The sequence below is a fragment of the Pygocentrus nattereri genome, chromosome 1 (assembly GCF_015220715.1).
Source record: "Pygocentrus nattereri isolate fPygNat1 chromosome 1, fPygNat1.pri, whole genome shotgun sequence".
Classification (NCBI taxonomy): domain Eukaryota; kingdom Metazoa; phylum Chordata; class Actinopteri; order Characiformes; family Serrasalmidae; genus Pygocentrus; species Pygocentrus nattereri.
In genome coordinates this window covers 30,934,868-30,951,036 of record NC_051211.1, presented here as the reverse complement: position 1 = coordinate 30,951,036, position 16,169 = coordinate 30,934,868, and the positions used below count along the sequence as shown (strand labels likewise).

Here is a 16,169-nt window from a genome sequence, read left to right as displayed (position 1 = left end):
TATTAGTCCCATCCATCTATCCTTCCACTATCTTTCGCTTCTCCGGGGTTCGGGGGCAGCATCCTTAGCAATGAGGCCCAGACCTCCCTTTCCCCAGCCACTTCCACTAGCTCCCCGGGGGGATTCTGAGGCACTCCCAGGCTAGCTGGGCAATATAGTCACACCAGTATGTCCTGGGACTCCTCCCGGGTGGACTTGCCTTATTAGTCCCACACTGGGGAAATTTCACCTCCGCATTTACATGAAATGAAACACCACATACACTCTAGTGAACACACACACACACACACACACACACACACACACACACACACTAGGGGGCAGTGAGCAGCCCAATCCACAGCACCCGGGGAGCAGTTGGGGGTCAGGTGTCTTGCTCAAGGACACCTCAGTCATGTGCTGTCGGCTCTGGGGATCAAACCAGCGACCTTCCGGTCACGAGGCTGGTTCCCTAACCTCCAGCCCATGACTGCCCCCTTAAGTTCCTTAAAGCAGTAAAGCTGCACAAAATAATTTTTTTGTGGATTTGGAGGAATAGGTGAAAAAAAATTAAGTTTACCCCATCTGCCCAAATGTATTCACAGATCTGATGACGTGTCTGAAGTTTCTTCACTTTTACGTTGGAGCTATATTGTAGCTAACAAGCAATAGAAGCTTACTATCATGTTAGCATGGGGCTACAACCACATCCTTGCCTCAAACTGTGTCTAGTTGTTAAGTAATCTGAAATAGATTTGGTCATGTGGTTTCTGACACTGTGTAACAGACTGTATTACAACATGGACAGCAGTACAGACAAAATATTCTTTTTTAAATATTTTTTTTAGCTATGCTAACATACTTTCCCAGAGGAAGTATTCTAAATCAGACTTCTTAATCTCATCTACTTCTCATAGACACAGTTACGTCCTGTTTAAAACCAGAGATTTTCTCCTGTTTCTGAAATTTGGCTCCTGAGAAGTAAGATTTTCACACTTTGGTCAAAATATTGCCCACATATGGATTAGATGCTCAGTGTCTGTATCACCTCATAATAATATTTCCATATGAAAAGTGTGAGATCTCATCATTATCTTATAAAGCTCTGTACTATATCACAGAACTCTTTCAATCTGTCAGTATAGAAGAACTCTGCTTTGCGTTTCTCGGTCATCACCAGATTTTCTTACAGTGAAATGGTGATGTTCGTCTCCCGGTGGTGGTTGGTTAGCGTAGTGGGTAACACCTCTGCCTTCTACGCTGTGGACTGGGGTTCAGTCCCCACCTTGGCAAACACCGTACACTATACCAATAAGGGTCCTTGGGCAAGACTCCCAACACCACCTTCACCTACCTGTGTAAAAATAATCAAATTGTAAGTCACTCTAGATAAGAGCATCTGTCACAAATGTAAGTCTCCTCTTTTCTCTTAAGGTGGGAAGACACTCTTAAGAAGGAGATGTTCAAGTCTTTTAGAGATTACCTACAACTCAACACTGTTTCAGAGGAGTTGAACTACCAGTTAGCACCATGCTACATAATGTGACAATAAGCTTTCATTACTTGTTAGCTACATTAGCCTTATCGCTCCAGTGCTGGAACTAAAGAAGCAAACGTTAGATGACAAGCATGCCTGATAAGCTCCATTTGGACTAAGGAGGTTGGGTTTTTACACTTAAACCTTTGATTTAAAGGAAAATCAAAGATTCCACAGATTTTCAAAAATGATTGATTCAGCTTTAGACTAAACGAATCATACTGTTTTGATGTAAAACGGTTTTCTCTTTACAGTGGTGATGGAGCCGAGGGTCATAACATCTACCACATGAAGATAGCGCATTTTACTGATAATATTATTATAATTAAATATTATGTACCATCCAAAATAAACCCGTGAACCCACGTGTCTTCTCTATCATCAAACAGTGTCTCAAGTATCAGGCAGCACATCTGGTTCCGATCACCAGCACTGTGACCGGTCCTGACACAGGAGGGCATTTCACATCACACAACTCTGACTTTGTATACATCCTAGGTAATGAATTATGTGGACATTTTGAAAAATGTTGTGGAATTCCCAGTTATGTGGGGCTAAATCTAATGTCCTGTGAATAGATAACGATAACAAGGATAACTCAGTGCAGTCCTGACAACTTGCCAGACTGTATCTAACAGTGCTAAGCTGAGACATTCTGTGTTAGTTCATTAATGAACACTGATGTTTAGAAGTTCAGCAGGGAATATTGCAGGTTTTGTTCATCTTTATTTGCTATTCTTAGAATGACTATCACACATTTCTGTCCATGGCAAAGCATACATACACAAGTCTCTTGCACAGATGTGTTGCAGCTGGAGTTGGTTTGGATTACTGGCCTGGAATGGAGGTCTAAACTAAACGAAACCTGGTCAAACAGGACTTCTCCCACTTTATGGCCATGTTCCAGGTATTTAGACATATATATTTCCATGTATGTTCCATGTATAAGGTTTTTTCATGTGTAAGGTATTTGTTTTGTACATTTGTTCATGCTGGATTTGTGCCAACTGTTCTGCACCATTAAAACAGTGTGCTGACACTGTACATTGATTTTCCAGAGGCATATTTATTTTATTGTTATCTTTAGTTATTTCTATGATCAATTTTCTGGGGTTACAGCTCGGCCAGCTGTAGTCCCTGTTTCTTGATATCACAAACCAAAAACAAGATAACAGACAATTTACATAAAGTCAAAACTAACATTATAAGAAGATTTAGGCCTGATCTCGGTCCAGATTACAGTTTAGTGGTGATTTTTCTGGTGAGTTTTCTGTGGAGCAGTGAAACTGTGTTGTCTGAAGTGATGGAGCTCCATCTTATTTCTTTGGGTTGAGTTAAAGTGGGTTTTTTTTATCCAGAACTGACCATCCAACATTAGGACCTGCCCTCTTTATTGCTTTTGTGGCTGAATGCAATCAGATTACACTTTAATGATGATTTTTCTCCTGAGAGTTTAAAATACTAGCCAAACAAGTTCAGTGTTCACTGTAGTTAATAATTGTAGCCAGCATGACAGATGCACAGAGTTGCCCATGTGCCCTATTTTACTTCAACTGTATCTAACTGGCTAATTTTTGACTTACCAGTTCATTGAATAGTTCAGCAAAAATCAACACCTCCCACCACCACCTTAACCCAAATGTAGCCCATCAGCAAAGTTGTTTCTGAAGTTTGCTTCTTTAGTTTTACACTGGAGCGACAAGATAATGTGGCTACTGGGTAGAGGAAGCCTGTTAGCATACCATTTAGCATGGTGCTAACTGAATGGCTAAATTATAAAACACTAGAAACTAAGATACTTGCTTATGTGGACATATGATGTACGGTATGAATAGGGTTGTGGAGACATTGGGCACGGAGGGACAGCCGAAAGAAAGAGGGAGGGTTCTGAAGCCCCCGTGGTTTGTCTACAGCAAGGCAAGGAGCAGGCTGTCCATTATGGAACTGTGAAGAACCCAATATCTCCTGCTCTTTCTGATGCTGGGCTGGGACAGGTCCTTTCATCAAGGAAGACAATGAGGATCTTAACACAGATGCTGCTGAAGACGCCGGTGTAGGTGCTTCTTTAGGTGATGGAGCTTTTCTTTCTCCCTCCAGGGAAGAGTTGTCCCAGGACTCTGGCGTGAGTTTGACCCTCTCCAGTGGCTGGTTGGCTCTCCTTGTCTAGGTGGCTGAGACTGGAGTCAGCACTGGTGGTGGTGAGAGCAGCCCGGGCTTCTCGGTAGAACATGTCCATCTTGTACTGGTTAAGACACTGAAGCTTTTCTTCACCTGCACCAAAGTCCAGATACTTAGTGTGACGCACATGCTTGCACCACTCACATACCTGGAAGGTACAGGACAGAAGCCAAAATACTTTTATAGCCCTTCATTGAACAAATGAGTTTTTATGAGACATCAACCAAACTGGAAAGCACAAAATAACATCAGTGACTATTGGACACCACCAGGAATCCATAGAAACTTTTAATGGTTTCTATGATTTTTTTCAGCAGGCCTTAATCAACATATGCTATCTCTCCAGCAAGGTGTGGTTTGAGGCAAGTGTGGGATCGACTACATTTGTTTTAAGTGGTAAAATTACTTTTGCTGTCTCTTTAAGGAGTAAAAGTGGTCTGAGAAAAAGGGAAATCAGTGTGTGAACCTGTCGGGCAGCTTTTGCCAGCGGCTCCTGTCTCCAGGGTGATAAGGCAGAGCAGTGAATTTAATTCCCAACGAGGGAGTGACTCTCCACTTATCTGCTCCTTTAGAAAGCGCATTGTTGGAATGCTAAGTGGGCCGTAGTTGAAAGGGGAGTAGGGTTTGCATTGGAGTGAAAGCCGAGGCACTGGAGAACTCTTTGGCTTTTTCTTTGAGCTTCCCGAAATCGGGCAGAAAAATGCTAAACATGCTGTATCATGACCTCAGTCTTTAAATCAGAAGCTATTTATAGAGCACGGTCTTTGCACTGCACCTTTGCTATTCTCTCGTTTATCTTTGACGGCATTGTGGAAAGGAGAAGGCTAAATGCCTCAAAATGCCACTGCTTTACTGTTTCAGTCATAGTGTAGCCAAAAATCTAATTCATAGTTTTACCCTTTTCCCAAATGTAGCTGATCTGCCAAGACTTTTTTGGTGTCTGAAGTTTCTTTAGTTTGTGCTGGAGCTACAAGGCCAATGTAGCTAATAAGAAATAGAAAGCTCTTATAAACAGTTAGCATGGTTCTAACTGCATGCCTGAGTCATTTGCACTTGCCTCAATTTGAGCTGAGTTGTTAAATAATCTTAAAAAGATTTGCTCATGTTGTTTCTGACACTGTATAACATACTGTTATCTATAAAGATGGACTAAAGTACATTAGCATGGCTAGTACACTATCAGAAGGAAAAAAATCATAGAAAGCATTAAAAGTTTCTGTTGGTTCCTGGTGGTGTGCAACAGTCTTTTTTTTCTTAGATATTTATATATTTTTTGTATTTAAATTCTATAAGGGGGCTACGATTTCCACTCACTTTCCACCTGTGTAATTGTGATGTGACAATAAATGTGATTTGATTTGATTGATGGTTGTGGTCTTAAATTGCTCTTGGCTTGGATGTTCAGTTCTCTTAAAATCTTTTTGTCCAAAATGATCTTGTTACATTAACCTGCACTGAAAATTAAAAGGGAATTGTGCTGTTTTTTCATAATTCACAATTAATTACACAATTTCCATAATGCACATTTAAATGATGAAGATGTACATAAAGTTAATTGGAGTGGTTTGATGTGGAATGCTCTGTTCTAGAGAGTCAGAATTGCTCACAGTGGTGGTGATAGGAACCAGAAGAGTTTATTGCAGGAGAGCACATCTCTGGTACAGCACAGCTTGGTAATTTGGTAATTCAGTTTATATTTAGTAATTGCCAGGTTTAGTGGGTGTGTTTGAGTAGGGGAATTCCCAAACTGTGCTGGACAGCGGCCCTCCAGGACTGCAGTTGTGCACCCCTGGTTTAAGGCCTCTAAAATCTATCTCACAGAAACATCTTGCTACATGAAACGGTTATGAATACATTATTCGATTTCCAAGACATTATTTTACAATAATACTGAGAAGACTGTGTCCTAAACTGTAGACACTGTGCACTGTGCACATTTTCAGATATTTCAGACAACATATGTAGATTTTCTGTTTTGAATAGTAATTGAAATGATTATTTTTGTGTTGTAGACATTGTGACCCCTTGTTCCTATTAGCACCACTATTAGGAAACCTGAGTCAGCAAGTTTCTCCATTTCACACCAAACTGCTCTGAATTACTTTATCTACATCTAAACATCAAAATATGAAGAAATTTTGAAAAATCATTTCAAAGAATGTCCTTTCTTGTACAATTAACCTGGTGGAAATGCAAGGTCTGGCTTGACAGCGACAATTTATAAAAGTGTTTCTTTAAAGAACCATCTAGTGAAACGGTCTTTGGTGAAGCAACAGCAGTTCTCCCATGACATCACTCCAAACAACCCTTTTTGGTAGCTTCTGGAGTATAGAAAGCATTTCAGAGCTTGGTTTTTGTCCATACTTTTAAAGAATTGCTGCTTTAATCTGAAGGTCCACTCAGTCTGACTCTGAGTGGAAGCTTAATCTGCATCTGGAAAACCAACACAATGAACAAAACGACCAAATTGATGTGTCACGTTTACCTTTCAGGCATTTCTCAGCAGGCCAAGCCTTAAGAGAACCAGTTTGACCATGTTGGGAAGTCGTGTTATGGTGGAAACAGCAGTTTCCTGCAGGTTAATGCTAGCTTTATGCCCTGAAATGCCTAAAGCTAAGACCACACATACATACACACACACACAGGTAGCAGCACTGCAGCACCACTAATTATCTTAGCATGAAATGAGCTTGTAGTCATCAAAGACAGCTTGCTATGATTACCCAATTCAGTTCACTTTTGTTGTCATTATGCGTATACCCAAGCACATAGAGTAACGCAAGAAGCTTTTCAACTTGTCCCAGGGTGCAACAAAGACAAAATTCAAAGTAATAACAGTACAAGACACCTTAAACAACAAGCCATCCTCCAAAACAGATATCAAAAACCCCCATACTGTAATCGCTAGTTTCAAAGGGAAGAGACAAGACAGAGCAAAACAAATACAATATTAATGTATGAGACACAGTAATAAATCCCTATTCTAGCTTGTCAGAAACATCACAGGAAAAGCTCTGAATATGGATGGGATTAAAGACACAGGAAAAGTTATTTCACTGTTAAAGAAACAAAAAAAATTCTTGTCAACAGAGCATTTAGCTCACACCCTACAAACTAGCTTCAGTTCTTACAACATAACGTTAGAGAATGAGTTCATTTTTATAGCTACACTGAAATATTCACATACATTGGAAACGTATTCATACCCATTGAACTTTTCCACATTTATTACGTTACACCCACAAACTGTAATGTATTTTATTGTGATTTTATGTGATAGACCAACACAAAGAAGCAAGTAATTGTGAAATGAAAAGAAAATTATAAATGGTTTCCAAAATGTTTTACAAATAAAAATCTGGAAAATGTGGCGTGCATTTGTAATTAGCCCCCAAAGCCAATACTTTGTAGGACCACCTTTCACTGCAATTACAGCTGCAAGTTTTTTGGGGTATGTCTCTACCAGCTTTTCACATCTTTGACTGAAATTTTTGCCCATTCGTCTTTGTTAAATAGCTCAAGCTCAGTCAGATTGGATGGAGAGCATGTGTGAACAGCAGTTTTCAAGTCTTGCCACAGATTCTCAATGGGATTTAGGTTTGGCAATTCTAACACATAAATATGCTTTGATCTAAACCATTCCATTGCAGCTCTGGCAGTATGTTTAGGGTTGTTGTCCTGCTGGAAGGTGAACCTCCGTCCCAGTCTCAAGTCTTTTGTAGCCTCTAAAAGGTTTTCCTCTAGGATTGCCTGTATTTAGTTCGATCCGTCTTCCCATCAACTCTGACCAGCTTCCCTGTCCCAGCTGAAGAGAAGCATCCCCACAGCATGATGCTACCACCACCATGTTTCACGGTAGGGATTGTGTGTTCAGGGTGATGTGCTGTGTTAGTTTTCTGCTACACACAATGTTATGCATTTAGGCCAAAAAGTTAAACTTTGGTCTCATCTGATCAGAGCATCTTCTTCCACATGTTTACTGTGTCCCCTACATGGCTTGTGGCAAACTGCAAACGGGACTTCTTATTGCTTGCTTTCAAAAATGTCTCTCTTCTTGCCACTCTTCCATAAAGGCCAGACTTGTGGAGTATACAACTAATATTTGTCCTGTGGACAGATTCTCCCACCTGAGCTGTGGATCTCTGCAGCTCCTCCAGATTGACCATGGGCCTTTTGGCCGCTTCTCTCCTTGCCTGGGCTGTCAGTTTAGGTGGACGGCCTTGTCTTGGTAGGTCTGCAGTTGTGCCACATTCCTTCCATTTTCAGATGATGGATTGAACAGTGCTTGATAGCTTGGAATATTTTTTATAACCTAGCCCTGCTTTACACTTCTCCACAACTTAATTACTGATCTGTCTGGTGTGTTCCTTGGTTTTCGTGATGCTATTTGATCACTAATGTTCACTAACAAACCTCGCAGGCCTTCACAGAACAGCTTGGTGACTTGGGGACTATATACAAATGCACGCCACACTTTTCAGATTTGTATTTATTAAAAATTTTGAAAACTATGTATAATTTTTTTCACTTCACAATTACTTGCTACTTTGTGTTGGTCTATCACATAAAATCCCAATAAAATACATTTAAGCTGGTGGATGTAACATGATTTGTTAAATCTAATTAGCATATATTTGCATGTTGGTCACTTAGAAAAAGAAAAAGTGGAAAATGAAAAGTTAATCTCCAGGTGGCGCTGATGTTCGTTTTCATTTTCCTTTTCATTCTGATAGTTAAAGCGCGTCAGCGTTGAAAACTGAATCACGAACCATCACTTTGCTGTTGATTTATCCATTTTGTATTTTCATTTTAATTTTGTCAGATTTGCAGCCGATCACTATGAGAAAGAAATAAGAAAGTAAACTTTGCATTTTGATTTTAGTTTTGACACATAATCTGCTTTTCACGAAGAAAAGCCAGTCAAAGTGAAGTTTGTGTTTTCTTTTGTCTGTTAGCTTTTTCATTTTAGATTTAGCTGTGAAAAAACAGAATAACGACTAATAAGAAACAACAAATCGGCGTTTTCAATTTATTTTTATTTTTGTCACAAACGGTTCGGCTTCATGTGAAAAACGAAATTGCAATGAAAGCATTTTATTTCATTTTCAGTTTTGGTAGGATACTTGCTCAGATGTTTGGAAAAAGAAATGGCAAAAAGAGGTTTGCATTTACATTTTATTGTTTTCATTTTCATTTCCTTTTTGGCAGGATTTGATTCCCACAATTAACTGGCTGCATTTCAGTTATTCATCAGTTCAGCCCTTATCACTGCAGACTAAAACCGTCCACATATGGAAACACAGAAATAAGCTTGTTATGTGATGCATCTAACTGCATTAATACACCTCTCTCCTCATAAACGTCCTCTAATGTAAAATACAGACTCTCTTTAATGACAAAAAGACATTATATCTACTGAACATTGGATCTGTCTTATGTCCAACCAAAACCGCTTGAACACAAATCAAGTCGTGCTAACGTCCTAAAGTCGTAAGTAGTAAGTGGAGGCAGCAGCGGAGGTGGGCGGGACCTGTCAGACAACGGGCAGGAAAAAAACCCTGTCTGCTTTTCGTCCTCGTTCGTGCGTTTCCGTAAAGTGCTCGGGAAGGAGAGCGAGAGGGAGAGAGAGGAGAAAAGTGAGAGACCCAACCGGTTTAGCGTGTGACTGGCCGAGTAGTGAGAGCGGGACTCCAGTTGAACGGGCTGCGGGGAGCAGGTGAGTTTTTACCGCGTTTCTTTCAGCTTTAGCTGCAGTTTTTGGGTCGTGTTGTGAACCGAAGCGCTGCAGACTCTTCTCCTGGTTCTGTAGGACGGCTGGGGGCTGTGGAAGGAGGTTAACTTTGCCCCAAACCAGGCAAACCAGGGTGTCGAGGCAGTGAGAGAAGTGCTGTTGCTTTTAGTGTAGTTCTGTGTGTTTAGTGCCAGCAGCAGGCTGGGAGTGTGTTTTAATGGAAGTTTAGTATCGACAGGTCCAACAGGTCGCCGCCGAAAACTGGTCGTTTGAGACAGCAGGAATGTGTGAGTGTTTTGTAACTTTTGACTTTAGTTCCAACCGACAGGTTACTGAGTGCTGAGTGCAGGTAGTAGTGTGTTTTCAGAGTGAATAGACTTCTGTGTGTGTGTGTGTGTGTGTGTGTGTGTGTGTGTGTGTGTTTAATGCCACCAGGTTGTTGTGTATGTGTTTGTTATGGGTGTTGAGTGACTGCAGGTTGCTGTGTGTGTCTATGTGATTATTTCTGGTGTGTTTAGGTTCAGTGGTCTGCTGTGTGTTTGTGTTTTAGTGCCACCAGGGGGTATTTCACAAAGCTAGAGTTCTCATTTTAGCCTGTCCAATAGAAAAAGAGCTGGACATTCCTGTTTGACAATCCAAGGCCAAAACTATGGGCTTAAAGGGGAATTTTCAACCAATTTTTTTTAAATGTCTGCGTAGTTGAGTGGTTGAGATGTAAACAGTGATTCAGAGTGTTTTGATGTGAAAGAGGTCATTTATAGAGACGCTTACTGTCTCAGATTTCTTTACAGTAGTGGTGATAGGGACCAGGGTTCGTAATGTCTACAGCACAAATATAGCCATTTTATTTACCATCCAGGGCCACCAGTGAACCTACAAATGTCTTCGGATAAATCTGAAAATGTACGTTTTCTTTGGGGACTTTTTGCCGCACAATTCCAATCTTGTATTCTTCTACCATGAATTGATTAAAATATATTGATTCAAATACATTTTAGACCAAAAGCGTTATCAGAAAGCTAGAGTGAAGCTATGTCCCAGACCTCTCAGGCAATGTGTTATTAACCATTTGATGTAATTACTTTCTGTGGTGGAGCTTTTTTGAGGCAGAGGTCTGGTTTACCACTGTGGACAATTCTGACATGGCAAATTTCTCTGGAACTCAGCGTTATACGCCAAACCACTCCGAATGATTTTGTCCACACAATAAGCGTTTAATTATGCGTACATTTTAAAAGTTGGTTGAGTTTCCCTTTAGGTGGTCTGGCTAACTCAGACATCCTGCTTTGTGGTCGCTTAAACGTGATTTATTTTTTGTAAATTAAGCTTCAAGCCTTTAAGTTCTTAGGAAGACCAGCACACAGTACACCACACTGCATGTTCATGAGCTCTGGTCTATTTTAGGTTAAATATCCTCACCTAAAACCTATGACAGTGTTGAATAGATAGAGATAGATAGAATCATCATCACAACTCTTGCGATTTGAGAATTGCACTTTTTCAAACTGCAGTTTCAGTATAAAAATAATCAGTTGTTCAGCCCTGAACTGTGAATGTCAGTATGTGTATTTTGCATGTGTTCATTGACAGCAGACTGCTGTGTGTGTATGTGTCTCTCCAGCTTTCCCTTTTCTCTGCTCCCTTGGAGGAATGTGGCATTCCTGATCCAGAGAGGGAAGCAAAGTAGGTCCTGCTTCATTTTTGTGCAGATCCGAGACAAAAACAAAGCAAAAACGAAACTTCCTGAGTAGGAAAAAACAAAACGATCGCTTCCACCACATCCGAAAAAGGGATGACCATGGCCTCTGGAGGTTTCAGAGCCAACGCAGCCACGGACTTCTTGGAGGAGTGGAAGGCCAAGAGGGAGAAGATGAGGGCCAAGATGCTGGGGGATATCGCCGCGGCAACCGGCCAGTGCCCTCCCCCTGGCTTGCAAGGCACAGGCAGCACTGGCACCAAAGCACCTGAACCGAGTAACAACGGCAGCTCTGCAGCAGTGAACTGCGTCTCTTATCCAATGGCTCGGTCGTCTTCTTCATCTGCTTTAAGAAGGCCTGAAGATGACCCCGGCTCAAGGCCAGCCGATACGCCTGTGAAAAAAGCACCGGACACCAGCCCTACTGCTGCCACTGCCTGCCAGGACAGCGATAAGGAAAGCCCCCCACACGGAAAAGGCAAGGAGAAGAAAAGCACCGGACCTAGTGCCAGAAAGGGCAAAGGTCAAATAGAGAAGAGGAAGCTGCGGGAAAAGCGGAGGTCAACTGGAGTTGTTAGCATACCATCAAACGAGGTAAGGTCAATCTGAATCACTTTATTGGCCGGTTACACTTAACCTTGTCTGGAACTGGTGCATGTGTAAATGGGCAATACAAGAATACAAGTATTAAAGAAATAAAGACAAATAAGTACAGTATATAGAGTCATATGGGAATTATGTGTCATACCGTATTGCATAAATTTTTAAATATTTATATATCCTTATTCCAACAACAAATCCAATTTTTTACATAATTTGACATGGTTTCAAAAGTAGCTGGTATTTCCAAACTAATAAAGAGTGACCCAAGAGAAAAGGTCCAAAATAACATTTTGTTTTTTAAAAGATAGAAAACATGTTTATCCTTCTGCTATAAAGTTTGCCTTGCAAAAGAATTCAACCCCCTTAAAAGTCAAATGACACTTTGATATTTTGATATTTTCTCAAGTCATATTTTGTTTTAAAAGTCTGACCCTCAGAATGATTTATTTTAAAGTGATAGTAGTTTGATGTAAGAAAACTTTAAAAGCTTTAAGTTTACACAGATGAAAGCGCTCTAATGTGAACTCCCTTACGATTGGCCTCTAACTGTGAATCATTACAAGAGTTCACCTTTCTTGGATAAGACTCCCAACCAAGAGCATTCTAAGGAAATGTTACTTGTTAATGTTACTTAAATGCCTACCATAGGAAAAGGCCACAAAAACATGTGTTTGGATATCCTAGTGAGCACTTTTGAATCACTTGCTTAGACACGACCATCCCTTAAAACTCTGTGTCAGAGCAAAAAGAGGACTTGTCAGGGAAGCCACAGAGAGGCCACCAATCACTCTTAAGGAACTGCTGACTACAGTGGTTGATGCTGGAGTGAAAGTGCGCCCATCAACAATATCAAGAGCTCTGCACACAACTGATATGCATGAGAGGGTGGCTGAAGAGAAGCCATTACTAAAGAAATAACACATCAAACCCAGCTAAAATGTGAGAGAAGACTTTGTGGTCAGATGAGACAATGGGACTTTTTGGCTGAAATTCAAAATTCTATATGTGGTGCAAACCTAACACTGCCTATTTCTTAACAAACACCATCCCAGCAGTGAAGAAGCTGGGCTGGTAGCACCCTGTTGGGAAGGATGCGTTTCTGTCTGAACTGTTATCGTTGGAAAATGTGGTTCTATTGAGTACTGGTGTGAAGGAGCTGAATATTTATGCAAACAGCAATTTCAGCATTTTTTTCCAAAGATTTGCTTACAAATATCAAATTTTGACCTTGAAAATAGACTATATGATCTTGGTTTGCAGTACAAATAATGGCTGATACAGTCTGTGTATGTGTTTTGTCAGATTTGATGAGTTTTAAGGGACCGAACACTTAATTAAACACATAATTAAAGCATTTAGTGCCTCAGAGGACCCTTTGTGAATTGCAGGCTTTGGTGATCAGTATTGCAATAGCTGAGCAACAATTAACAGACGATATATTGTGCAGTCCTAATACCTATAGCATGCGAAACTAGATGTACAGGGTGTTCTACAACAGAATAGGTTAGGTGAGGTAGGATATGACCATAATAACATGATAGACACCTTGGACTCAACTACAGTAATAATGATCTGTTCTGCATTTCAGCCCATTTGGAGGTTCTGTTAAGTCTGGTTTAATTGCAGCACCATTAAGGCCAGTCAGTGGCAGCAATATAGAAATTTGTAGTCTGATTTTCTCTGATGATCAGTCGTTCTTTCCATTGGCTGAATCTTTTGCTATTGTCTTATGTGCTTTTTTTGTTAGATTGTTTCATTACTAGGAGATTGCTTTCATCTTTGTTTATGCAGTATCACTTTGCATGCAGTTATTCACTGTGATTTAAAAAAAAAAAAGTATGAACGATGAAAGATTTACTTATTTATTTTTGGAATATCAGATATGCTTTTTGTCCTTGCATTCCTTCGTTGTGCCAGGTCAGATTTACCCAAGTCACCTCAGCTCATCTTAGTTGTGTAACTGAAATGGAAAAAAAGATGAGTCCTGCATGCAGTGCAGTCTAACTGTCAGAATAACATCCAGCATTAAACCTCATCATTCAGACCCACAGGCCTTCCTTACGTAACGCATGCTAGAAATGTATCCAAGTCTGCTTCTCCTCTGACTCCACAAGGTACCTCTGAAATAATTTAGGGCAGAAAATGAAAACATGGCAATTATGCTGACTTATCTACAGGTTTGATTTGTGTTTACAGTATCATGGTTTAGGAAACGTTTGACTTGCATGTCATGCAAGAAATGCTATGCATTTCTTGCCTAAAGTGAAAACCGTTACTCTCAAAACATAATGCTTTAGGATCTCTTTATACTAAGGTCTGGATGTGTGTGTCTGAGACTACTGACTCACTGACAGCTCTAGGCTGCATACACTGTGTACTTGTTCTGACCATCTGAGATCCTTTATGGTACAAGTCTGTATTAGTTTAGTTTCTTGTTATTGCGCAGTGCGCAAATCAGTATTAGGGTTGTCCGTATGAGACTTGGTTGCCTTTGATGCAGTTTTCTCTTTTAGTGGTATGAAATGTTATACCTCTGAGCCTATTGGAAGGTTTTGACTCACTAGGTGCTAAGGCCATCCACCTGTGGTCTATACTTGAGGATATGGCCTCTGAAGCAGTTTTTGTTGAAGGGAATGTGTCTCTATGGTGTGCTGAAGGTTGCTGTTGGAGGAGTATCTGGCTCTGGGGCCTGCAGCCTATGGGCCAGAAAATATTGCAGGCTATGAGTCTCTGAGACCTTCAACCTATGGGGCAAATTTAGTTTGAGGCCTATGAGGTGCTAAGGCCATCAATCTATGGGGTTGTTTGTAATGGAGGTTTATGAGATGCTAAGGTGTTTAACCTTCAGGGTTGTTTCTGACTGACAGGTATTAGCCTCTCAAGAGCAGTTTCTGTTTGGGCATAATATGAATCTCAGGTCTACAGTTTATGAGGCAGTTTGTTATGGAAGCTGTGAGGCTCTCAATACTGCAAAATATTTGGCAGTTTAAGTCCTTTGCCTGTAGCCTTTGATTCAGTTGCCATTTTAGAGTTTGAGGTTTTAGATGCTTTTAGCCAATATGGCAGTTCCTTCTGGTGTCTTATGAGTTGCTAATGCCTCAGCCTATTGGACAGTTTGTGTTTCTGTGGGTATGAAGTTGTCATGCCTTCAGCCTGTGAAACAGTTTTAACTGGAGGATATAAGATCATCAGGACTACAGCCTGAGTTCTGTAGCTTATGAGGTGTTAAGGCTTGTAGGACTTGTTTCTACTTGAGAGTACAATGCTTAGGTCTTTAATCCATGTGCAATCCATGTGTACTGTTTGCATCTTATGCCATTGCAAGACTTTTAACCTATGGAATAGTTTCTTCTCGAGGCTGTGCAGGTCTAGACCTTAAGCCTTTGAGGCTGTTTCTTTTGAAAGATACATGAGACTCAGGTCTGTCTCCATTGGAACATTCTCTGTTGGAGGGTATGGTGTGTTAAGAGCTGCAACGTCTATTGGAGGGTATGCCATGCTCAGTTCATAAGTCTGTCTACCTTCTTTTTACCTAATGGAAGGGTTGTGAAACTCTCAGCCTTTATCTATTGGGCCAGCTTCTGTTGAATGGTATAAGGTGCTTCAGCCGTTGGGTAGTTTCTGTTGGTCGGTATGAGGCTGTTATGTCATTAGCTTATGGGGTATTTTCTAATGCGAGTTATTGATGTGCTAAGAACATCAGCCTATAAGGCATTTTTATTAGGTTTTTAGCCTTTCGAAAGGACTCATGGCTGAGTCATGATTTTGTGTGCAAATGTGAACATGTAAACAAACTCAGACCCCTCTAAAAGGTGCCAAAAATGAGCTGAATTCAGCTCACCTCTTGAGTTTCAACCTATCAGATCTGTTTTATGATAAACTGTAGCAATATAAATATTTATAACTTTATTTATATTATATTATTTATTTATAAATATTTATAAACTATAAATATTTCTGTGTTTCCTAAGTGGGGTCTGATTTTTAACTGAATTGTGTTGTGAACAATAATTGGTCTGAGATCTTATAAATGCTAAATAGTACCAGAAAGAAACCCGACACCCAAAATCACCTACATTTGTGAACACGAAAAGCACTGAGGTCACTTGCAGCTGGCTCCTTTTCAGGTGTGGTTTAACAGAACTGAGTTTGGTTCATTTAAATGTAAAAACACCTCTAGCCTTCAGCCTATGTGACTGTTTCTATGGGAGGATATGAGGTGCTAAGACCTTTAACCTATGGGGCAGCTTCTGTTTGCCTTATTGAGGGTTTGTGGGGCCTACAGACTATGGGGTAGTTTTTGCAAGTGTATGAGGTGCTAAGGCCTTCAGCATAAAGGGTAGTTTCTACTAGAGAATTAGAGTACTGCTGTCTTGCAAAATATGTCCTATGGTAATGAGGCTGTAGGGCCTTCGGCCTGTGGGGCAGTTTATGTTGGAGGCTGC

General features: G+C 40.5%; 1 protein-coding gene across 1 annotated transcript in view; it reads left to right on the top strand.

Annotated features, from left to right (window-relative positions):
* Window positions 1–9,289: 9,289 nt before the first annotated feature.
* The window catches only part of pawr (PRKC, apoptosis, WT1, regulator), a 107,833-nt gene continuing 100,953 nt past the window's right edge, over window positions 9,290–16,169 (top strand). The window contains exons 1-2 of the mRNA XM_037539710.1: window positions 9,290–9,410; window positions 11,047–11,715. Coding sequence (XP_037395607.1) covers window positions 11,218–11,715 — 498 coding nt within the window. The 5' untranslated portion in view covers window positions 9,290–9,410; window positions 11,047–11,217. The remainder of the gene's footprint in view (window positions 9,411–11,046; window positions 11,716–16,169) is intronic.